Source organism: Gadus macrocephalus, chromosome 1 (assembly GCF_031168955.1).
Source record: "Gadus macrocephalus chromosome 1, ASM3116895v1".
Classification (NCBI taxonomy): Eukaryota; Metazoa; Chordata; class Actinopteri; order Gadiformes; family Gadidae; genus Gadus; species Gadus macrocephalus.
The window spans coordinates 4,412,016-4,436,537 of NC_082382.1; the positions used below are offsets into that span (position 1 = coordinate 4,412,016).

Sequence of the window (24,522 nt, forward strand, 5' to 3'; positions counted from 1 at the left end):
CATGGTTTATGATTTTTTTTTACTGGATTCTTTGTTATTTTGTTTTCTCTCATAAGGATAGTTTCTAAACCAATTCAATGCAACACCTCTAATACCATAAAAATACAGTTTATGAAACAGAATTTCATAATCAATAGTGTCAAAGGCTTTTGACAAGTCCAAGAAGATGCTAACAGAGAGATCACCTTTTTCAATAGCATCCGATCATATACATTTTCAGTTCAATCAAGAACCGCCATACATGTAGTTCTTTTTTTCCTGAAGCCATATTGAGGAGAGTCAACAATATTACATTTGTCTAAGAACTTTATTAGTCTGGTGCATACAATTCTTTTCAAATATTTTAGAAAGGGAAGATAAGATTGAAAGGGGCTGTAATTATTTAAATCATTTTTATCGTCAGACTTGTAGACCGGGACAAATTTTGCGTATGGCTTTTAGGATAGAACTGCAAATATTGTCGGCTCCTGATGACTGAGATCTTTTCATGCTCCTGATAGTTTCAGATACTTCAAAACAATTTGTTGGCATTAAGTAAAGGAATTCGGTTGACCATCTTGTGAAAACTGGCTAAACGAAGCATTCAAAGGTTGAACTAGGTTCTGCGTGAGATTTTTCACAATAGAGACAAAATCAGAATTTAAAACATCAGCAAGGTCAGCATCATCTGCCGCCACGTTTCTCTCACCGTTCGAGACATCAGGTAACGCAGTAATCTTTGGGCCCATCCCGAGAACGTTGTTGAGCATCTGCCAGGTTTTTTGGCATCGCCCTGTGATTTAGCCAGGAGTTCCGTGAAATGGTATGGTCTGGCCTTTCTAATAATTTGTGTAAGTTTGTTCCTAAATTGTGTACATTTTATTTTATTTTCATCTGATGGATCTTTAATGTCATGTTTATACAAATTATTTTTATGAAAAATAGATTTTTTGATGTCCCTTGTGATCCAGGCATTTTTATTTGTCGTGCCATTTGCAACAACTTTCTCGGGGATGGTGCTCTGCATAGTCCGTTATTTCATTTATCAATAAGTAATAAGCGGTGCCAGGGTCACGGCAGCTGTAAATATGCTCCCATGATTTGTTTTGCATGTTTTCACGCAAGTTTGTCAGTGTTTTTAAATTTAGAACCTTGGCTTTTTATTTGTGTAGTAAAAGTTAAAATTTATTTGAGAGATGAAGGTAGGTAGATGTTCAGAAATCTCAGAAAGTAATGATTTCACATACAAGCATACTCCGCCTCCGACAGAGTAAGTTCTATTTCTGACCATTAGGTTATATCCACCTATATTTAAGATATCAAGGTGAGAGTTTTCATTAAGCCAGGTCTCACTGCAACCCACAATGTCAAAACTGGTTTGTAATAAATGGAAGGGAGTCGAGTTGTGTGTGGTGTTTATTCAGGCTTCTAATATTTGTGTGAAATAAGGAAAAATTGTCTTATCTATTATTTGGTCAATGGTGTAGGCTTTACAGCTTATGTGTTCACCCATGTCGGAGAGATGCTCATCATCTCTAGCCAGATCTTCAAAGCCCATTATAGGTCTGATTATGGAGTAATCCTGGTTCCCTACCGCTTTCCTTGTTCCTCTTTTCCCCCTCCCTTCCCATTTAATCAAAAAAATCAGATGCATCAAAGTGTAGCATAGGTCATGCATTACCCACTCGCGTCCCATCATAGTAGTTTGACAAAAATATAACAGGAAAGTGACCTGCATCATGTAGAAAATGTATAGTTAAGGAGGAATCTGAGTGGTGAGTTTTTTGGATTGTGTGTAGGGCTACTGTTAGAGCGTGTGTGCATGTGCATATCTGTACGTAACAATGTAGCTTGTCTGTAGCCCGCATTCGCAGGGGGGGATGATGGCAGTTTACTCACTGTTTCAGCAGTCCAGCAAAGTTAATGATCGCGGAGTTCTCTAGACCTGGTCGAGTGTTGAGTCGCACAGTTATGGAGGAAGCTGTCGCACAGTTATATATGTCATCAGACATGGTGCTGTTCGTATCTTTTGAGCTGTTTGGCTGCTGAGTGTGATGGTCAGGTCCGCCGACGATGGTAGAGAGCACTCTGTGGAGTTGGGCAGCTGTTGTGTCCCAGGTAGGATGATGGCCGAGGCCCCGCACAGCCACTCTCCCAGCCATGATGGGTGAAAGTAGCCCCTGCAGAGCTGGTCTGCCGCTGCACCCCATAGCCTCCCACCGCTGTATCGCAGACAGTCAATTTTGGTGGGGTCCTTGTAGAGCTCGTTGTTGACATACAATTTATCAATCACCAGTTTCACCTTTTGTTTCTGTTTCCGCTTCTCTTTGAGTATGGGAACAAGAATGCGTCTCCTGTCCATGAATTCTTTGCGATATTGGTTGTTCAAACCCAGGGGTGAATCTTTTAGCTCCCGTCCTCTGCCCATGATAGCGAATTTCATTTTGAAGAGGGAGAGGCACGCTATGATAGGCCCGGGCTTGTTGAGGGTCACTATCCCAAAGCGATGAGCCCTCTGGAAGTCCACCATAGCCAAATCGGCAGCCGGCGAGAGTCTTCCAGGAAGGCTTTTGCTCGGTGATGGTGGAGTCCTCCTCATCTTCCTCGAGCCCCGAGATGACAATGTTATTTCTCATGCTCCTGCATTTTCAAGCACGGCGTTGTTTAGTTGTTTGTTCTCCTTTTTTTAATCTATGCAGTGGTAGTTTTCAGCTCCTTTATATTATTTTCGAGTGCTTTGTTTTTCGTTTGCATGTCCGCATTTTGGTTGTTTGCGAAGTCAACAGAAGCTTTCAAGGCCGTGATTTCGGCGAGTACGTTTTTTTATTACCTCCAGTTTGTCAAGCTTGGCTAATTGAGTTTCAATATTTGTTAGCCGGCCACTGATCTCTTTCTCGAAGCTCGACTTGACGATGTTGGTTTGTTTGGAAGGATGGCTCTCTTCCGTCTCACTCGAAGAAAGTATTTTTCTGGGTCTTTTCGTGGTGTCTCAACATGTGTACCGATTTTTGACAAACAGCCATACTCCCTTTTGTCTGGAGCAATTTGAGCCACCATACACATAGGTACAGCGTTAATTTCAACGGGAGTCCGGTTAACACTCAGCTCTGAAAGGGTTGGTGCAATAGATGCATCATCCTGATACACTTGTTCAGCTAACCCACCTGCTGTTCTAGACTCTGCAACGTAAACTATCATGTTGCTAGCAGGTTTGCTAAACTCCTGCAACCCAGCATGCTGTGAGTGGATGAGTCACGCCTGGCTAAGACATCTATCTACCTTTTTTGACATAATTGAGGCGCCTAACCCAGTAGGGTGAAGGCCGTCTCTCATGAGCACACCAGGGCGACCCCAGGGCCAGTTATCTATGAAACCAAAGCCCTGATCTGAACTATATCGTGTCAGCTAGCGATTTAGAGGCAGTAATCTGCTCTAACGCTCATCATTACCCTAATCGGTAGAGGGCCAGAGAGAATTAATCAATGCCGACACATCTTTCTGGCAAAGTCACAAAGCCTAGCAATGTTGCTTTTTGTGACCTTGGTTTGTCTCGTCCTAGCATCGTTGGTGCGGACATGAACTACGATGTTGTCGAAACTAGCATTGGTGTTTGGTGCATTTAATCTAACTCCATATGTGGTCTGATCGCATGCCAGCACCCTAAGATTAGCTTCAATGTCGGGAGCCCTGGCCCAGGGTAGGCCAAAGAACACCAAAAAACACCAAATTAATCTAGTATGCTCTTTTATAAGGGATGGATATACAAACAGAAGAGCATATGAAAATAATGTGAAGAGGGTTCAAAGTTAACAAAAAACTACTGTACAAAGGTATCTGATGAAACTACTCAAACCGCATAAACTGAAGGAAGGCAATTTATCTAGAGAAAAAAGTTGTGGAGTAGTGCAGTATGTGTACACATATTCCATAGCTAGCAATAATACTTACCCTTAATATCCATTTTGGTACTCCCTCCAAAATGGAACAACGGATTCCTCTGCCCTTCTTTTGTTGCTGCCCACTGCTGACAGTCAAATAACAAAGAGCTTTTCTAGTACATCAGCTGTCAGTTGGGATGGCTCGTGACACATCAGTGGTCTGAAAGGAGCTAGCTGCATTCTTATTGCGGCAAGAACACCAAGGGTCTTCATCCCCGCCCTGAATCTAAAAATTGATCATGAGAAGATTCAAATAACTGTTTTCATATTGGATAAGTTATCACCCAGTACATAAAAGGAATGACTTACAAGACAGTTCAGAGTTTTTGGTTATGCAAAAAGGTGTTGTATTTGACAACTATCCATAACCTGATGTTCTTTAAGTTATTTCTACAGGACACATAAGCCTTGTTTCAGAATGTTTGTAAGGTTGTACATTGGCGTTTACTAATAAATATATGTTGACATCTTTTGTTATTCTTAATTATATTTGCTAAACAACGGAGTTACACAAACCTATGAAGGTATTATTGTAGCAAAAGTCTTTAGCACCTCTAACTGCAGATTTTGATTGCGTACACTAAAGTCACAGTAAATTTTAAGTCGTATATATTTAATTTGCATGTGTACTCTAAAGTCACAAATGTGTAACAGTACATTTGAAGTCGTAAATATTTTTTTACGACTTCAACACAAAATAGGGTCTACGAGTACGCAAGTCTGTGTTACAGGTGCTCAAATCCTTTTGCTACAATCATTGCAGCGCAGTTGGTGCAAAACACAATCGCACACTCGTGTTTAATATGAGAACATGCCCAAAATGTGTGCATTCGTAAACCCAAATTTTGAACTAAGTGAACTTAGTGTACGCATTCAAAATCTGCAGTTACAGGTGCTAAAGACTTTTGCTGCAATGATACCTTCATAAAAACCTTTCAAATGCTCCACTGACGCGATGGACCACCTGAAGCATGAGGATGTCCTCCAACAAAAAGTCTTGGTCCTCCATGCCTTTCAAAGGCCTGAGACACCCTGCATTGGCCAGATAATTGGTAAGTGGTTCTGTGGCCTGTTGCAATTCATCCAAAGATGTACATTCTCTCCAAAAACTCAACATTATCTTCATGGATATACAACACATTAGAGGTGTTGAAATTAATCGATGCATCGCTGTTCTCAGACGTAACAAAGAAACGGGGCAGGAGACAGCTCGACAATCCACGTTTCTGGTTTTAATTGCGTGAAAAGCATTAATCAAAACTGGTCTTGACATCAGAGCAAAACACAAACCAAAATCTCCCACCGCCGTCTCTCGGAGGCCGGGCACACCCCCAACCGGGAACATGCGGGATCAGGCCTATGAGAGAAAAGGCAGACAAAACAAGTAGTACACACACAATGACAACTGAAAAGCCAATGTGGCCGTAACAATCGCGATGCGGACATGGACGATGCATCGATGGCTGATCATAATCGATTATAACGTGATGATGTTGCAAGTAAATTTTCTGGCCGCGGCATAAACATTCAAATGAATAGCATTCTCAGTAGCGTAACCTGTTTAATCTTGAACCATTGGTCGCCAACCCGTCGGTCGGGATCAACTGGTAGATCTTTGAGACTCTCCCGAAAAATAATACAAAACTACACACACAAATAAAATATGCCTGGTTAATGTTCAGTTTTTTCTCTCTCTCTTGATCAGTGATGGGAATAAAGGAATTATAAATAATGGCGTTACTAACGGCGTTATATTTTTTAGTAACGAGTAATCTAATTGAATACTCTTGCTATCATAATGCCGTTTCTGCCAAAAGATGTGGCGCGTTACTATAATGGAAGCAATTTTCTCGTAAAACCAACTAGATCTCTCTGTCTCTCTCTCTTTACTGTTGTGACTTGGTTAGTGGGAACGAGACAATCTCCTAAATGATGATTGGCTGTGGTAGAGTAATATGTCATGGTAAGCCCATCAGAGTTAGAGTTGGGCGGGTGATGTTAACACAAATTCAAAACGCATAATGGGACACACAACGACACAAGTGAGTCAACGAGAAACAGGAATGGCGTGCCCAAATAATCCCAAAATAGCCTTCTTTAAATGCAAGTATAGACATTACTTTTCCCTCCACAAGATTAAAGGAATGTATGTAATCGTGAAATGCACATTATGCCCTGGGCAAAGTGCCTCTCCACCTGAGTGTCAAGTAATTCAAACATCTTTCAACGTTGCTTGCATTTCATGCTTCTGTGCATGAATACGCACATGTATTTTAAGTTCCGTTAATGAGGGGTGGAGGTTGGGTCCAAATTATTTGACACATTTGATCATTTAAAAATGAACTTGAAAGTAACGCAATAGTTACTTTTCACAGTAATATATAATAATATATATATTCCTAACTGAGCATAACAGTTGGAACAATGGAACTTCATATGATCTGCTCACTGCAAGTAAAAGTTTTCAAAAACACTCCTCTGAAAAGTAAAGGTATAGGAAGGAATGAAAAGGGTGCCATGAAACAACATTTCTGTTTACATTGTTTGATGATTTGAAAATGGATGTTCTACGTGAAGTTTGTCATACTCAGGAAATGCTGTTATTTGCTCTAAAGTACTGTCTGCTGTGTTCATACTTTGTTGAATAAGAAAGATTGTTTAGATCTTACTACTTGTATTTTTGGATGAAAACATATTAAATAATACAGAAAACTATTATGTTGAACTATACAGTATTTAAATGGATTCTGCAAAGTCAAATATCCTGTCCAGGGATATTGTGTCGAATCAGAAACAAATTCCATAGAATCCAATTGTTATAACACTGGCCATTAAGTATTCTGTATGTTTACAATGTGTTTACCTTTTTGACCTTGGCATAAAGGTCAAAATCTACAATCTCCAGCACCTCAGGCTTGGGCGATCTTCCGGTCAGGGAGGCGTAAATAGAATGGGAACAGAACCCAGGAGCAGGCCCGCCATGAACTAGGCTCAACGCAATGGCCTGGCCAGCAAAAAAATACTTGTCCTCTCTTAAGGCTTGAGGAATCATGACATGAAGACAAATTAAGTTTAAGTACAGGGCACAACCCTTGAAATAAAAAGTGATCATAGCCATATAGAAAGGGACACTGTACACAATTAAAGCATGCGTCTAGTCACATACATGTGACCAGACGCAGGAACTCCCTCCTAGGGCCACCGAGGTCAACAGCCTCCTCATCCACGCTAAAGTCATCCGAGAACATGACACACATTTGGAAGGTCAGATGTAGGACAGTCTCTTGAAACCTCTCACAGCACCATCAAGCACAGCAGAACGGTTTATGTTGAATCTGCATTTCTGATTGCTATTCTTTTTGGAGGCAAGATCGAGGAGCACCTCCTTCGCAACTGTGTCATTTTCAGACGTCCTGTTAAAAATTAGAATTCAGAGAATATACGTTAATGGATTATACTATGTGATCAATGTATTTGACATTTACATACTTTCAGCTCTTTGCATAAAACAAAGCAAAGCAACTTAAAAAGCTCAAACGTTACTCATTGAAACAATATCATATCAACCAATAACTTACGGATGACTCTCAAGACTGGCCAATATAGGCTTGTTAACTTCCTCATCAGAGGACAGGTCTGGCATGGGTCCCATGATTGACAGGTAGGTGTCTTAATTGTCAGTGACGAGTGCACTCCGGCTCACTGAATTGTCCGTTTCTAAGTCAATGGGCACTTGTTGTGGGGGCTGGTCACTGGTCGCTTGACTAATTTTATAATGTAATCAAATGCTCACACACTAGCTGCTTTCAGACACACGTGTAAGTCCTGATATTCTTCTGATGGGCTGTATGTGTTAATAACATATCCTGACATTTGTATCCTGAAAATCTCCAGAATAATACTACCCCTGAGGTAGTATTTACTCTGTAGAAAATGTAAATTACCTTATATGTGATTGAGGTGTAGAAAGTCTGTATTTCTCACAACACTTTAGTGGGCGTGTTGGTGACGCTTCTGTCATTGTTGTCATTGAGTGGCCCCCTAAATAATAATCAGCTCGTTGCCTTTTGTTCCCTGAATGGTTAAAAAAATAATTAAATGTTAGCACTGCACAGCTTCACAGCTGCACGTGTTTATGTGTGAAAACGGCTTATAAGTAGAATTACATAACCTCCTTACATAACATAAGGAGGAAATGATTATGCTTGATTCATTACGTAATAGTTGAACCAAATTGTTATGCGTTGCAACATTATAGGCAAAATGTTATTATAATATGCGGTCAGAAATTTGTTACATTATCGACTGGGGTTTCCACATTATTGCTATGGGTTTAATTACAATGAGAGGTTGAGCGGAAACTTTAGTAATAATAATAACATTGATCTTACCATGATCAAGTTGTGATGCACAGGATAGGATTCGTGCACCTGTACCAAAGGACATGTGAACTCGTACCCCCTATTTTGTGTTTACAATGATAGAAAAAATATTGACGATTTCAAATCTACTGTAACACATTTATGACTTGTGTGCATATGCTAAAGACTTTTGCTACAATAATATCTTCATAGCTCATTTGGTCCTCAGCCTTGCTGGGAGTATACTCACAAATTGAGGTATTCCTTGACAGAGCTACGAACTGTGGAAAGTTGTCCAGTCTATCTTTTGTTTATTCCAAAGAATCTAGGATGCCCTCTATATTATCGTAGAGCACAAGCCACACATCATGAACTTGGGCCAGATCCTGATAGAATTTCATCAGAACCCACGTCTGGGTGGACTGGCAGCCAGCCATTCCGCCTACTGTCACACTGACCGCTCCAAGCCAGTAAACAGCTTAACTCTAGAAAAGATTTAGCCTTTGGCAAGATATTTTGTCGCCAGTCATAATCACTGTGTGTGGTGGTGCCCTTCAATAGTGAGGTAAAATGTCCTAGTCAAAGACCCAAATCATTGCTAAACAGTAATCAAACTTTGAAATGAAGCCAAAGAGAAAGCAACAGACACTTTTTTCATTTACAATTTAATCAAACTGGTGCCATGTGACTTTAATTGCCGGTTGTAATTACCCTGGTTTCACCAGAGATGGTGCTGTCCCTGAGGTTTGATCTCAGTGATTAGTTCACTCTTCAGAAAGTGTTCCCGCTGACAGTTTATCTCAATATCACTATACATTACATTCGAGACTAGTGCCTCTTGACATTTAGCTTTAAGGAGAACGTATTAAGTGTTTATGCGGCACCCCTGATCTTATTCAATCCGAATGGAAGGGGCAGTTACAGGGAGCCGGCAGCCCTGCCTCAGACTTTTTTTTTAAAGGCATACTCTTTAAACCTGCACTATGTCATTGTTTTGTATGAACTGGTCCAGAAGTTGCTAATGGTAAATGTACATAGTGCAGGTTTAAATTCTCTCTCTGGTTGGCTTCTTTCTCTGTGCAGGGCGACCGATGGATCAGCCTGGCTGCCATGCCGACCCCTCGGGCCGGGGCCGCCGTGGCCGTCCTGGGGAAGCAGATCCTGGTGGTGGGGGGGGTGGGCGAGGACCAGAGCCCTGTGAAGGCGGTGGAGGTGTACAACACGGAGGAGGGCAGGTGGAGGAAGAGGAGCTCTCTGCGCGAGGCTCTGATGGGCGTGGCCATCACTGTGAAAGGTGTGTGTAGCAGCCATCACTGTGAAAGGTGTGTGTAGCAGCCATCACTGTGAAAGGTGTGTGTAGCAGCCATCACTGTGAAAGGTGTGTGTAGCAGCCGTCACTGTGAAAGGTGTGTGTAGCAGCCATCACTGTGAAAGGTGTGTGTAGCAGCCGTCCCTGTGAAAGGTGTGTGTAGCAGCCATCACTGTGAAAGGTGTGTGTAGCAGCCATCACTGTGAAAGGTGTGTGTAGCAGCCATCACTGTGAAAGGTGTGTGTAGCAGCCATCACTGTGAAAGGTGTATGTAGCAGCCGTCACTGTGAAAGGTGTGTGTAGCAGCCGTCACTGTGAAAGGTGTGTGTAGCAGCCGTCATTGTGAAAGATGTGTGTAGCAGCCGTCACTCTGAAAGGTGTGTGTTGTGTAGCAACCACTTGGGCTTAAGGTACAAATGTGGTTGAGGAGGAACATGGTGAGGTTGAATAGGATGCAGACAATATTCCAGCTCACAGGGTTTGGTGCTCACCGCCGACATGAGGGAGGCATGTGGCAGAGGAGGTAGAGGGGGTTGGCTGGGAACCAGGAGGTTGCTGGTTCGATCCTCGGCTCCGAGGTATGTCGAGGTGGAGAGGTGTGAGCAAGACACCTGCTCCTGACGAGCTGGCTGTCGCCTTGCATGGTTGACCCTTCCGTTGGTGTTTGAAAGTGTGCATGAATGGTTGAATGTGTGCTTGCGCTTTGAGTGGCCACCGGTTAGAAAAGCACTGTATAAATGCAGTCCATTTACAATTTACTTATGGTTCTGTTCTTCACTGACACTTTCAGAAGCGTTTATTTTCCTCTTGATTGCTAATGTTTTTTTGAATTTTGCCAGTGCCTGAACGACGCCAGCCAGCGTTGAACCCCCAACTCTCACTCTGTGGTTTAACTATTCAGTGCTGCTTGGTTGATTGCTTGATTACAGACAGCCTGTATCGCCCTTTAGCCCCTTGGCAGGTGGGTGTTTCCACACTCTCACACACAAACTCACGCAATCACACATCCACGCACACAGACATGCACACATGGAAACTCACGCAATCAGACGTCGCCGCACACAGACACAAAGACACACACACAGAAACTGCGCACACACTCTGTATGTGGCTGACTGTGTGGAAGATGAGGCTTGCTGTCTCCCTCAGGCAGTTATAGAACTTAAAGTCGGTGTGTGTGTGTGTGTGTGTGTGTGTGTGTGTGTGTGTGTGTGTGTGTGTGTGTGTGTGTGTGAGCATGTTTGCAGCAAGCGGAGTGCCTAGCAACTGCAGAGATGAGCATACAGTTTGACAGCGTCAGAGTTGGAAAATTAGTACTCTCCAATCACTACCTTGGTTCCACCGTTTCCGAACAATTGACGTTTTTCACGTTTTACATATCCAAAAAATATCATGTCATCGTCATGCCGCCGTACCAAAAATGTCTGCTTGACTGTTGGATTTAAATATTAAGCAGAACCTCCAAAACAAGTGAAAACGCAGTGTTCTGCTTTCGTACTGACTGTCCTTTTCAAAGGTCCTTTGCTCCTTTCCTTCGTTACTGGGCTGGCCTGGGCGCTCTTCAGATGCTTCTTGCTTGTAAAAATAGAAAACAAAAATAAATCAAATAATAATAAAATAGGTCTACTCAAGGTCTACAGCCTGGTTCACATAAAAGATCCAGGGGAAACATACTTCTTGCTCAAATTAATATCTGTTGAAATGAAGAGAAAATTACCAGGTTATTCGTTATTATTACATAATAATGTATGTTGGAGCAGGTTCAGAATACATCCAATGTCAAAAGTTTTTTTGCTACTGCATAGCAACGCCTCCATGGCCTCCACACCGGCAGCATTGATTGCCATAACTCCTTTACATGTAGGACATTTACACTTAGGGCAGTTAGCAGATGTTTTTATCCAAAGCGAGGATACATTTGTGAGAAGGAGAAACAATATATCGCTGTCGTTACAGTAAGGTTGTTCATAGAACCAAGTTTCAAGCACTAACAATCGCTATTTTAACCCATTCCCCATATTTAACAAAGATAGCTAGATAAGATGCTACACAATGCTCAGTACTATTTTTAAGTGCAAGGACGTACAACATACAACAAGTGTGTACATTCAGGGCAAGGACGTACAACAAACACGTACAGGACACATACAAACACAGCATCTTACAATAATATATGCACAAGAAACTACCTCCTACACCGACCATACCACTTTGATATTCCATTACTCCAAAACACAGAAAGGACCTTAGTGGGGTCCTATTGAGAACATGGTTCTGCTTCAGAGCGAGGGGAGCTAGTAGATCATTCAGTGATTTCATCTGATCAGCTGAAGCACACATGTGGAAATCAATTGCTGCCCAGTCAAGGACAGAATGATATTCATTGCAAAACACATCTGGATGTTCTCACAAGACTACCATTGAACAGGCTTTCCTCTCACTCCAACTCTCTGTCTATGTGTCTGTCTATCTCTGCGTCTGTGTGTCTGTCTGTGTGTGTCGGTCTGCCTGTCTGCCTGCCTGTGTGTGTCTGCCTGTGTGTCCTTCTGTCTGCCTGCCGGTCTGTGTGTCTCTCTGTGCGTTTGTCTGTCTGTGTGTCTGTCGGCCTGTGTGTCTGTCTGCTTGCCTGTCCGTCTCTCTGTCTGCCGGTCTGTGTGTGTCTGTGTGTGCCTGTGTGTGTGTGTGTGTGTGTGTGGGTGGGTTTGTGTGTGTGTGTGTGTGTCTCTCCAGACGGGCGGGCCCTGGCCATAGGGGGGATGGGGGGGGATCTCCTCCCCAGAGCCATCCTGCAGCAGTACGACCTTAGGAAGGACGTGTGGGCCCAGCTGCCCCCCATGGCCTCTCCCCGCTACGACGCCAACATACACCTGCTGGCCAACAAGCTCTATGTGGCCGGTGAGGACTGTGTGTGTGTGTGTGTGTGTGTGTGTGTGTGTGTGTGTGTGTGTGTGTGTGTGTGTGTGTGTGTGTGTGTGTGCGTGTGCGCGTGTGTGTGTGTGTTAGAGCCCAGAAAATGTCTACCCGACATGGGATGCGTGCGTGTGGATTTTTGTTTTTAGTATATTTCACCCCAGGATGTCTTAACCCACACATGTTGTTCAGCCTATAAAGGCTTCCTGTAGGCTCTTTTCCCTTGTCTGTTCTAACGTGTTGCGGTGACTGCGACTGGATGCCTTGTGGGACAAAAAAAGTGAATTTAATTTACTGATCTCTTCTTCTCCTGTTTCACCTCTCCATGCTCTCCTTCTCCTGGGTCTCCTCCCATGCTCTCCTTCTCCTGGGTCTCCTCCCCATGCTCTCCTTCTCCTGGGTCTCCTCCCCATGCTCTCCTTCTCCTGGGTCTCCTCCCCATGCTCTCCTTCTCCTGGGTCTCCTCCCCATGCTCTCCTTCTCCTGGGTCTCCTCCCCATGCTCTCCTTCTCCTGGGTCTCCTCCCCATGCTCTCCTTCTCCTGGGTCTCCTCCCATGCTCTCCTTCTCCTGGGTCTCCTCCCCATGCTCTCCTTCTCCTGGGTCTCCTCCCCATGCTCTCCTTCTCCTGGGTCTCCTCCCCATGCTCTCCTTCTCCTGGGTCTCCTCCCCATGCTCTCCTTCTCCTGGGTCTCCTCCCCATGCTCTCCTTCTCCTGGGTCTCCTCCCATGCTCTCCTTCTCCTGGGTCTCCTCCCCATGCTCTCCTTCTCCTGGGTCTCCTCCCCATGCTCTCCTTCTCCTGGGTCTCCTCCCCATGCTCTCCTTCTCCTGGGTCTCCTCCCCATGCTCAGGCGGCCGTCAATGCAAGCGTCCCATCAAGGCCTTCGAGGTCTACGACACGGAGACGCGCTCCTGGACTACATTACCCACCATGCCTTGCAAGCGCTCGTACTGTGGCGTGCTGTGGGACGGTGCCGGCCGGCTGTGCCTGCTGGGGGGGCTGCGCCAGGGCGGCGGCCACCAGAGCTCCAAGTTCACCAAGAACGTCAACATCTTTGACACCAGCCACGGTGAGGGAATGGGGGGGCGTAGTGACGGCACAGTGGAGAGGTGTTGGTGTTGGTGGGTGGGGGGAGTCACATCAACACACGGTTGTAAGAAGCAGCATGGTTGTATTTTTGGTGATTTAAACATATTCTTTGTAGATCTTTTAGGGGTTCCTTGCAAAGGCTGATTAATACCTCCGGATCCGGACGAAATTTGTCCGTCCGTACCAAACGTTGTCTTCGGGACTACGCTTCATACCTCCGTCCGGTTCCAGCCTTGTTATGGATGTTACGCAATACATCCTCTAGAGGGCAGTGACTGTCGCGTCACAAATTACCGGCATCGACAAACGCAAACATGGCATCTTTAGAGGAGATGATTTTTTTTTCTGCCATCCGAATTTGGCAAAAAAAAGGCGCAAAAAGTGTAGGCTGTGTCTGCTGGGGGTGGTATGTGACACCCCTCACCAACCCGCAGATTCTCTCCTCAAAATGTTGCGCCATTTTAAATGACCAGTTACAACTCATTGCCAAAGCAGGTGAACAACAAAATAAAAAGGTCAGGTATATAGTATAATGCAAGTATAAAATGTTAAATGCAATATTTATATCTAATATACATATCAGATATTATATTACTCTCTATTTATGCGAATTGTTGGACTTCTGACTCTATACTGCCGCCTCGATTTCCGTTGGTATTGCGCAGTTTCTCCTCCAAGAGCACTCCGGATTCGTAAGCTCAGAGGCGACGGACCCACTGAAGGACGAAACGACCTCCGGGACCGGACGAAAGGGTTCCTATCCGTATTTACCGTAGAGTGTGAATGGGCCTTAAAGCTGAGCAGTGAAAAACGTTATCTATGGTGTAATTCCAATTATTATGACATAAAGAAGGTTTTGCCTTCCTCGTCATCGTCTGGTCCTCTGCATCACTCCACTCACCTCGGCCGTGCAGGGAGTCAACTCCATAGTGGCTCGACTATTGATCGAATGCTTCTTGAACCATGCTAAAAGGTCTGCTAAATGACCCCACGATGCAAATGTAATACCGTGTTTCCACTGGCGGTTGCGCTTCGGCCCAGCACGCCTTGGCCCAAGGTGCGGTTTGGCCCAGCTCAGTTACGGCTTGCCCCGACAGTACCCTTATGGTAGGGCGGGGTTAAATCCGGATGCCGATAGCCGCGGCAGCTACGTGAGCATCATGACCTCATAGCAGCCCGACACAGTGCAGCCTGCTAATAAATCCAAGGAAAAAGAAGAACGCGACACAATGAACAAAGAGCAACAATGTAGGACGTCCAAGAAGGACGGTCCAGTACACACTCGGTGTTGAATGACACCACTAGAAAAAGGAACATTAACTTGTGCCTAGCTTCTGAGGTAACCTTGACAGTGATGCCATGTTTTCTAGTAGCGGAAGCACCATCTCTGTCATTGAGGTGATATTCTACGCATGGTACTCTGTGCCCTTATCCTTGGTAAAGGATTCGTCCTGTGTCCCCCTTCAGAGGACACTGGGATAGCAGCCGGTGAACAAATGGAGACAAATGTTAAAAGTCTACAAGGCAGAGAATCGATAATTCATTTTAGACGGTCTGAGATTGGTCGGGCTATGGAGTCTGCCGAATGAAACACAAATAAGAGGCGCGACGGAGGTATGAATGTCAACGTACAAGTTGGAGGTGTGTGTGTGTGTGCGTGTGTGTGTGAGTGTGTTTGCCTAAGTGTGTGTGTGTGTGTGTAATTGTGTGTGTGTGTCAGCATGTTTGAGTAAGTGTGTTTGTGTTAAGACAATTGAACCAATCAAAAGAGCCTCACACCTAGCACACACACACACACACACACACACACACACACACACACACACACACACACACACACACACACAGCTAAGTACTCATTTATGCTTTCGTCACATTCAGATTAACATCCCCCAATGCCAGTGTTCAACCACACACACGCACACACACACACACACACACGGTGGGAGGCAGCATAAACCTCCCCCGCTCCATCTCATTCCTCCCTCTCTAATCAAATTCTTGGAAGAGATGAGATGAGAGATGAGCGGGCGAGCGAGACTGTGAGAGCGAGCGAGACTTGGAGAGCAAGCGAGCCGGATAAATTACAGAAGATCCAGAAACAGATTGCTTTATTATTATCCACCCTCTCCAATACATCTCACACATTTTTGTTTAGACCTCACACACACACACGCGCGCACACACACACACACACACACACCTACAGACAAAAAGGCACAAACACCAAAGATTCTCCTAGTGAATTTGGCTTGCATGGCAAAGCCATACTCAGTAGAAATGGCTACCAGAAGGTGTTGCTATACTAGCCGCAGTAACGCTATATGGTACATTCATCGCACTGCTCGATAATCAATATTGCCTATTGACCTTTATCAAAATCAAAATTAGATTTTCAGAGGCAAACTTAGAAGTGCTACAACCCAATTGATTGGTGTATGTTCACGGTCGCTCAGGGATGTTTTTAAGCAATTTCTCTCCCTGTATCGAACTTAAAGATCCCAGATCACGCTTTTTTAGAGTTCATATTTGCATTTGGGGGGTACTTCTAAAATGGGATTACAAGCCTGTATGTTTAAAATACCCCTTATCATTTTCACACTGTTCATCTTTGCAAAACCAATTTCAGCGTCTTTCCAATACGGTCTGATTTCTATCATAAAGGTACGGCCACACCAAACGCGTTACCTGCGTACCACGCATATAAAATCTGCAATTTTTCCATAGGGAAGCATTGGTTTACGCGCGTATGAGGTGCGTACACGCGTATCATGCGTACCAAGCAACATTTTACTCGCTGTAGGGGCGTATGAGGCGCGTACATATACGCGCGTATATATACGCGCGCACATATACGCGCGTACATATACGCGCGTACATGTACGCGAGGAGTTCAAATAATTGAACTTTTTACGCTCATACGCGCCGCAATAGCCAATCAGCGTTGAGCTTGACCCGACGTCACTGGCAGAGAGTAGTGAGCTTGACAGAAGCATACGGCCGACATCTTTCTTTATTCTGTGTGGAAATAGTAACATAGTTACGCCATTAAATGCTTTTATGGAAACATTTTTAGCGAGAAATGTGCATTTTACTTTCATAATGTTCGCTCTGTGAATGTGAAGGATGTTTGGTTTGATAGTTATGACGAAGAGGGAACGCTCCGTTCACTTGCATGGACAGAGTCTCTGGTTACTAAGCAACCTCAACGTCTTGGCGGACTATATATCTGCTGATCAACACTACGAATGCTGGAAACACACCAGACACACCATGTGAAGTTATTTAACCCGATTATTGTTATTTATATCCGAGATTATTTAATCTAACCCGATCTAAACTCTATCACCCAAACACGGCGGCGTTTGGGTTTCCTACCTCGGACTCCAGAGCAGCCATGTCCATGGCAGCCACGGCCGGCAACTTTCTTTATTCTGAGTGGAAATAGTAACATAGTTACGCCATTAAATGCGTTTATGGAAACATTTCTAGCGAGAAATGTGCATTTTACTCTCATAATGTTCGCTCGGTGAATGTGAAGGATGTTTGGTTTGATAGTTATGACGAAGAGTGAACGCTCCGTTCACTTGCATGGACAGAGTCTCTGATTGCTAAGCAACCTCAACGTCTTGGCGGACTATTTCTCTGCTGATCAACACTACGAATGCTGGAAACACACCAGACACACCATGTGAAGTTATTTAACCCGATTATTGTTATTTATATCCGAGATTATTTAATCTAACCCGATCCAAGCTCTATCATCCATCCAAACACGGCGGCGTTTGGGTTTCCTTCCTCGGACTCCTTAATCCAGCGCAGCCACAGGCTGGGGGGGGGGGGGGAGTTTTGGGCGGTCTCATCTACGCGCGTATGCATACGCGCGTATCTGACCATTTTTGACACAAAATGGTCAAGCAACATTTTCGCTGCGTTACGCACGTACATGGTACGCGAGGTACGCGCTTGGTGTGTTCGCACCTTAATACTTTAAGGCTCCCCTCCCGAATAGCCCAGTCTGCTGTTATTGGTCAGCACGCCCAGTCTGTTGCGATTGTTTGCTGAACTTTCTACGCGTGTGTCTGCAAGTTCACACCCCTGAGAAGTTGTAAACACTGCGAGTAGCCAGGAGGCGGGACTTCTGCACTTCAGCACCTCCCACTGCAGTCTGACGTCACAATATTACGGAAGTAAAGTTTGAGCGTAAACATGCTTCAGGCACTTATTGAGGGGCATTCTCGGTGGGTGTGAATGCTCCCCCTGGCTTGGACTTCGATTTTTCCATCTTTGCAGACGTAAAACATGTATACATGCGGCATATAACAGCAAAGGGAAAAGCCCCTTTAAATGTTCAGAAAACCCATGGAGAACCTGGATAGCAGTGAACATTTCTCCCAGGAGCAAATACAGTGGAATAGGAGAGAGCACTCAAGGATATGAAATCAAAACTGGAGCTTTTCTCCTTTAAATAAATACTTCAAAAACAGCACCGGTACGACGGAATGAAACTCGCATCTGACCGAGAAACTATATGCGCAGGCTTAGGGCTACTGGACTCTTTTTATCTGAGGTATCTATACTGAAGTAGTTATACAACACGACACCAACAGATGGGACTGTTTCATGGTGTATGATCCACTGTCTGTCTGTCTGTCCTCACTGTACATTGAACATTTTCCCTGCATCTAGCCCTCTCTCGCCCCCTCTTCTCATTTGACTGGTACTCTCCATTTCTTCTTTCAATTCTCCTTCTCAGCTCTTTATTTATTATAATAATTAATCTCACCATCTCTCTCACCCCCCCCTCCTCATCTCCTTCCATGTTTTTCTCTTCTTTACCAAGTTACCGTTCCTCCTACACAGTCACGATTCGCCCAGACCTGCACTCATTTATTTTTTCCTTCAGACAAACAAGCCCCGGCAACAACAATGCTATTAAATTAATTTTAATAAATAAATAAACCGAAAATGGCTTAAAAGCAGCCTCAGCATTTTGAAAAAGTCTCTCTTTTAGACACCAGTCTCTCTCTCTCTCTCTCTCTCTCTCTCTCTCTCTCTCTCTCTCTCTCTCTCTCTCTCTCTCTCTCTCTCTCTCTCTCTCTCTCTCTCTCTCTCTCTCTCTCTCTCTCTCTCTCTCTCTCTCTCTCTCTCTCTCTCTCTCTCTCTCTCTCGTTGATTATTCTCCTCACCCCCACTACCAGCTCATTTTGGCCATGCTGCAGTTTTGTAAATGCATCTTAATGTGTTTTGGTACAAAAGAGAATGAACCAATAAGCCAAGCACTATGAGTGTCCATCTTCAGGCTATCAGGAGAGGAGCGGGGAAGTCCGAAGGGGGGTACAGCTCTCAAACTTTTCCTCCTCCGACCCAGTGTTGGTCTTTACCTTTGTGTGTCCTTGTCACATGTGTAACACAGGTGTGTGTGTGTGTGTGTGTGTGTGTGTGTGTGTGTGTGTGTGTGTGTGTGTGTGTGTGTGTGTGTGTGTGTGTGTGTGTGTGTGTGTGTGTGTGTGTGTGTGTGTCTGTGATTAATGACCAACCACCGCTGGCCTCTGGCAAAGGTTAAAATAAAGATAATAAAAAGAACAGGCTGAAAGTTCATTGGCATCCTGTCCGACTAGTGGTACAACCAGTGCCGAGTGTCTAAGCTGTCTCTGACACCGGAGACCTGGCCGTAGCTTGCATACAAATGGACTGAAGCAACCACCTAAACAAAGAGCCCTGACTGTTATTCACCTGCGTTGTTCCTGTAGGGGCGTGGCTTAAATCAGAGGACACCTTGCCGATGAAGACGAAGAGGGCAGACTTCGCAGCGGCGTTCCTGCGCGGCAGGATGGTCGTGGCGGGGGGGCTGGGTAGGTCATAACCATCCACCTTTGGCCCTGGTTGGAACGGTTGAGTCCGTGTTAGAGTAGAACTTCTACCGCCATCGAGGAGGGACTGCAGCTCAAAACACTTAAAGTGTGTGGAGGGTCTAGCTATTTCAACGTTTAGATTGAACAAGCGGCAAGAGAAATCTCATTATTGCCGTCTGTTTGTGCCCCTTGGTGGGGTCAGGCCTCTACACCATTCATGAGTGGATGATCCTAGGTTATATCCTTTTTCAGAAAGGCCCGGTTTGCAGATCGGAACAGTTTGGGAAACCCAGAAAAAGGGCCACTTTTCAGTTTCTGCTGTGTCTGTGTTTTTGTGTGTCTGTTTTTGTATTTGTACCTGTGTATGTATTACTTTGGGGGGGGGGGGGGGGGGGGGGGGGGGCAGGTCATGAGCCATCGGCATTGGGCACAGTGGAGGCGTTCCACCCCCAGAAGAAGAAATGGGAGCGACTGGCTCCCATGTCGGTTCCCCGCTGCTCCGCCTCCTCCCTGGTCATCAGAGACCGCCTCCTGGTGGTGGGAGGAGTCAACCAGGTGAGCCATACTCGTACCGAACACAGGCATCAGTGTTCAGTACCAAACACAAGGATCAGTGTTCAGTACCGAACCCGGGGATCAGTGTTCAGTGCTGAACCCGGGGATCAGTGTTCAGTACTGAACCCGGGGATCAGTGTTCAGTACTGGACACGAGGATCAGTGTTCAGTACAGGACACGGGGATCACTGTTCAGTACAGGACACGGGGATCAGTGTTCAGTACTGGACACAGGGATAAGTGTCTACAAGACCAGTAAACGTATAGAACGTGGGTCTTTTTGATCAGTTTATTTGTTTATGTGGCATTGTAAATGATTATAGCATCTTTACATTTCCATCCAGCCACAGGGCCGACACACAGTACACATTTGAAAATGCAGTTGGGGCCCGATGCAGTCGTTTTGCCCTCCCTCACACACAATATCAATGTCTAATATTGATTCAATATCGACCATGAAAGTGGGACAGTTTTCAATATTACCGTTTGTAATACCGAACCAAAAGGATATAATGATTAAACACTTTACTTTAGTTGTGCACTATATAAACACTATTATTAGGCCATTACTTAATTGTTAATTAACAGTTTATTCATTATTATTTCTGCATTAACAAATTTTACTTAATGGATGTACCCTTATTGTGAAATTTTAGCTTCCACATATTTGATAGATTCCAGATAATTACAGGGTAATGTCATTTATAAAACATTGATTTTTGTATTTTACTTATCTAGTGTTTTGGAGGATGGGGGGTTTCCAGATAAATAGTGCTAGCGAGCCAGATCTGGCCCACAGGCTGCTAACTGATGACCCCTGATGTAGAATATCTCTATAGTGCATTCAATGCAATAGGCTCGCAAAAGCTGCAATGTTCGGTCTGGAATTATCACCCGGTAATCATAAACAGGGATTAAACACCTATCATATACCCTTTTCATAGAGCCATGATCAGAGGACATGTATGTTGTGCATAGCACTAGTGATGGGTCTGCTCTTTATATGTACCAGGAAACATAAACCATCAAAGAAAACACAGAACAATTTGTCCTGGTTCGTAAAAGCATCCGACCCAGTTAGCCACATGAGAAACATTGGTTTCTCCTTCAATGACACCTCTTTGATAAAGGCTATATTCTTGTCATTATCATGCATGTATTAGATATATATGTGTGTGTGTGTATATGTATATATATATATGTATGTATTTTATGTATGTTGTGTATTATGTATTATATCCAGCCTTATTGCTTCTCTTTGTCTCCATAGGTTCCCAGCAATGCCCATGAGATCCTCTATGTGAAAGAGGAAGAGTACCTGTAGTCCCCTAAGTACGACTATGTTCTGTCTATCCTCACTCCCAGAGCCATTCCATGGGCTTTTGTGATGCATATTTCCCATAATGCATTAGGGTTGATTTACTTTAGGTATTGATAAGGTAGATGGTTTACTATATAGGGCCTACCTAAGTATATCAAGTTACAGGAAATGTTTAGGTCGAAGGTTAGAGATGATTAGGTGTTAGAGAGGGATAATCGCTTGCACCCAATAGCTCGAGCTCCTGAATCCTACACTCTTGCGATGGAGGAGCGATGGTTACAGATGGATTGGAAGATGGGGTTTTACCTAATAGGTCCATGGTCAAGGACAATACTGCCCCCTGGTGGAGCTGGAGGACAATTACATTAAGAGAAGACGCGCAAATACACACACACGCGCGCGCGTAAACTCTCTCACACACACACACACACACACACACACACACACACACACACACACACACACACACACACACACACACACACACACACACACACACACACACACACACACACACACACACACACGGATTGAGTAGCTGGCTCTTTTTTAAGAAGTATTGTTTCGCTCTGCTAGCCTCTACACTCAACAACGTGCACTAATAAGGTACGAATGACAACAAGGTTATTTAGTTTTATTTGCGGAAGCATTTTCTGCTGTGGAGGCTCTAGAGGACGACTTCTACGTTAGTGTGTGTTGATGCTGGCAGCTCCAAGACCCTCCCGGGGGTTGGAGTGTTTTGTAGAGCAGCGCATCGCAAGAGCATGGCATTTTAACACAAATACAATTTTTTAGTTTTAAGAACACAAGAGCACACTTAAGTGTACATTTGCACGATAGAGAATAGCACCCTCTGGCTGTGGTTCCCTGAACGGCTACTATTTTGAAATGTCAACACATGAGGCCTCATCGATGTGTTGTCGTTCAACAATTCTCTATGTTTTATACATCTGATCTTTTCATCGAGCACATCTAAGGGTTGGACTGCTTACTCACAGCAAAATGTGTTTCTATAGTGTAACCTGTTCTTTGTTGATGTTTCCATAAACTACAGCAATATACCTTTTTTATTTTCAGCTTTATAAAACAAATGACATTGTGTACTAATTCTACACATTGTCAGATGACAATCTCAGTTTATTGGTTCAGTATTGTAGCCTATTGAAAGTCAATGGAAGTTAGTCAAATGTAGTCCTATAATGTATATTTTTTAATGATTACTGTTCAAAATCATTTTCTCTTCTTAGCTGATTCTCCTTAGTCCTCATTGGGTTTTTGCCTCATTGTTGTCATCTTGTTGGTTGTTTCACATTGCACCGTGGAAGTGAACACTTTTGATGCCAATGAAAAATGCTAAGCCAAGCACTGTGAGTGTCTAACTCGAGGCTATGAGGGGAAGGCACTTGCGCACATGCAAGGGATTTGTATTTCGTGTTCTGGGCTGAAAATTGATGTGTATTCCTATACATTCCTGAGAAAATGTAATGTTCAGGAATAATTGTAGGACTTGTATTCTCCCTTCTAACCACTAAGTGTCACCAAATACCTAAGGATGGCCATCAAGGAACCCACCCCATCATGCTGTTAAAGTTAGTTTTCTAGAACAGGACTGCAACTTGTTACAGTTTTATAGAATAGAGCCGTAACTTGTTGAATATAATATAAAGTAACTTGTGCCCTACCCAGTATGCAGTATATATAAATGACTATTTATATACTATTGTTCTATTAACAATGCTAAGAGGTACCCCATATTAGAGGTGCCACTTCTGTGGTCTTGCCTGTAACTAGTATCCTCTTTAAAGCCATGTGAAGCCAGGATCATATCTAGTAGCCATTATGAATCCTCTCGTGATTTAAGTAGACACCTTGGCAATCCGGTTGTGTGCTGTGCTGTACATTATGCGCCTAAGAGCCAAGGTGGGGGTCAATGCTGATGGCGAACAAAGGCTGTTTATTTTATTATAAACACAAAGGATGCAACAAGCTCGCTTGATTTAATTGCAAGGTGTATCTCATTGGTTTCAGACGTTCTACCGTTGGTTGCGTTGAGGTGAGGCAGATTGGGTTTTGAACACCTCCCCTGTACCCTGTGTATGTGGGCTGCGTGGTGTTTCCACACGTGGGGAGGCCTCCCAACCACTAGAGCAATAAGGCACGACGACCTGGGGCACAGGTCCTGGGTGGAGGGGGGTCGGGAGAAATACATACACTGATGAATTTAGGTTTTTCTTGTACGTATCACAGATGCTATAAGAATACTGTATTGAAACACAAAACACAAAACATGTTTAATGTCTTAATCCTCTAGGAAATGTGTGGAGTGCAACCAACCCAGATTCACTTTCATTAAACATTGTGATACAGCAATATCGTTACACTGATTCATAACTTGGAGAGACACAGAGGGCGATCAATAGATGAATATAATAAAAATGGGGTTTGAATGGAGCAGCTGAATCTTAATTGTAACTTCATGATGGATCATTGAGCTTACTAGCATGTTTCACTGATGTGATTATTTGTGCAACAGAAAAATCCTTGTATATTAATATTTTTTCTTCAATACAGAACAAAGACATCCTTGTTTGTAAACGGTGGATTTGGGCAAAGATACTTCTTAAAAATAAACATTTTGAAGCCTATACAAATGTTTTAGAAATGAGTGGTTTGTGGCTCACTTTCTCTGAATCTTGTTCCAAATGTGCTCACTGCTACTTTCAGGTCTGGTCTGTTTCCCACAGTATTGATTCTTCCATTCACATCCAGGGTGCCTCACCGTTCCTATCCCTGCAGAGTCCACATGAGGAGTCTCATGGTTGGCTCATTTATTTCCAGCCGTCGGGTGCTGTAATCTACAACAGGTGTATTTGAACAGTATCTTTTTGAAGAGGACTTTTCTGGACCCGAAACGATTCAAAGGTGGTGTTCAGCACTTCTGTTGCGGCAGTATAACAAATTTGCTTGTTTAAACAAAATACATAAAAAAAAACGAACCACTGTTTCTTCAAGTAACTGGTGTTAGGTTTATTTCCACTGCCTTGCGTTTACTCCTTGGTCAAGCCAGGTACGGCCTCTTTCAACGTGTGTGTCCCATACTCTAACCAAATCACGGCGTCCCTAACCAGGTTCCATTCCGCCCCTGTCGTGTGGTGTGGTGTACTTGGAGCGGCATGTAGCTCAGCAGCTAGAGCTGGTTGGCT

At 44.0% G+C, this 24,522-nt stretch overlaps 1 protein-coding gene across 1 annotated transcript in view; it reads left to right on the forward strand.

Annotated features, from left to right (window-relative positions):
• Positions 1-23,970, forward strand: part of klhdc8a (kelch domain containing 8A) — a 56,989-nt gene extending 33,019 nt beyond the window's left edge. Inside the window, exons 4-9 of the mRNA XM_060063433.1 lie at positions 9,362-9,572; positions 12,318-12,482; positions 13,350-13,568; positions 19,342-19,443; positions 19,850-19,998; positions 21,269-23,970. Of these exons, the coding sequence (XP_059919416.1) occupies positions 9,362-9,572; positions 12,318-12,482; positions 13,350-13,568; positions 19,342-19,443; positions 19,850-19,998; positions 21,269-21,322 (900 nt within the window). The 3' untranslated portion in view covers positions 21,323-23,970. The remainder of the gene's footprint in view (positions 1-9,361; positions 9,573-12,317; positions 12,483-13,349; positions 13,569-19,341; positions 19,444-19,849; positions 19,999-21,268) is intronic.
• The last annotated feature ends 552 nt before the right edge of the window (positions 23,971-24,522 follow it).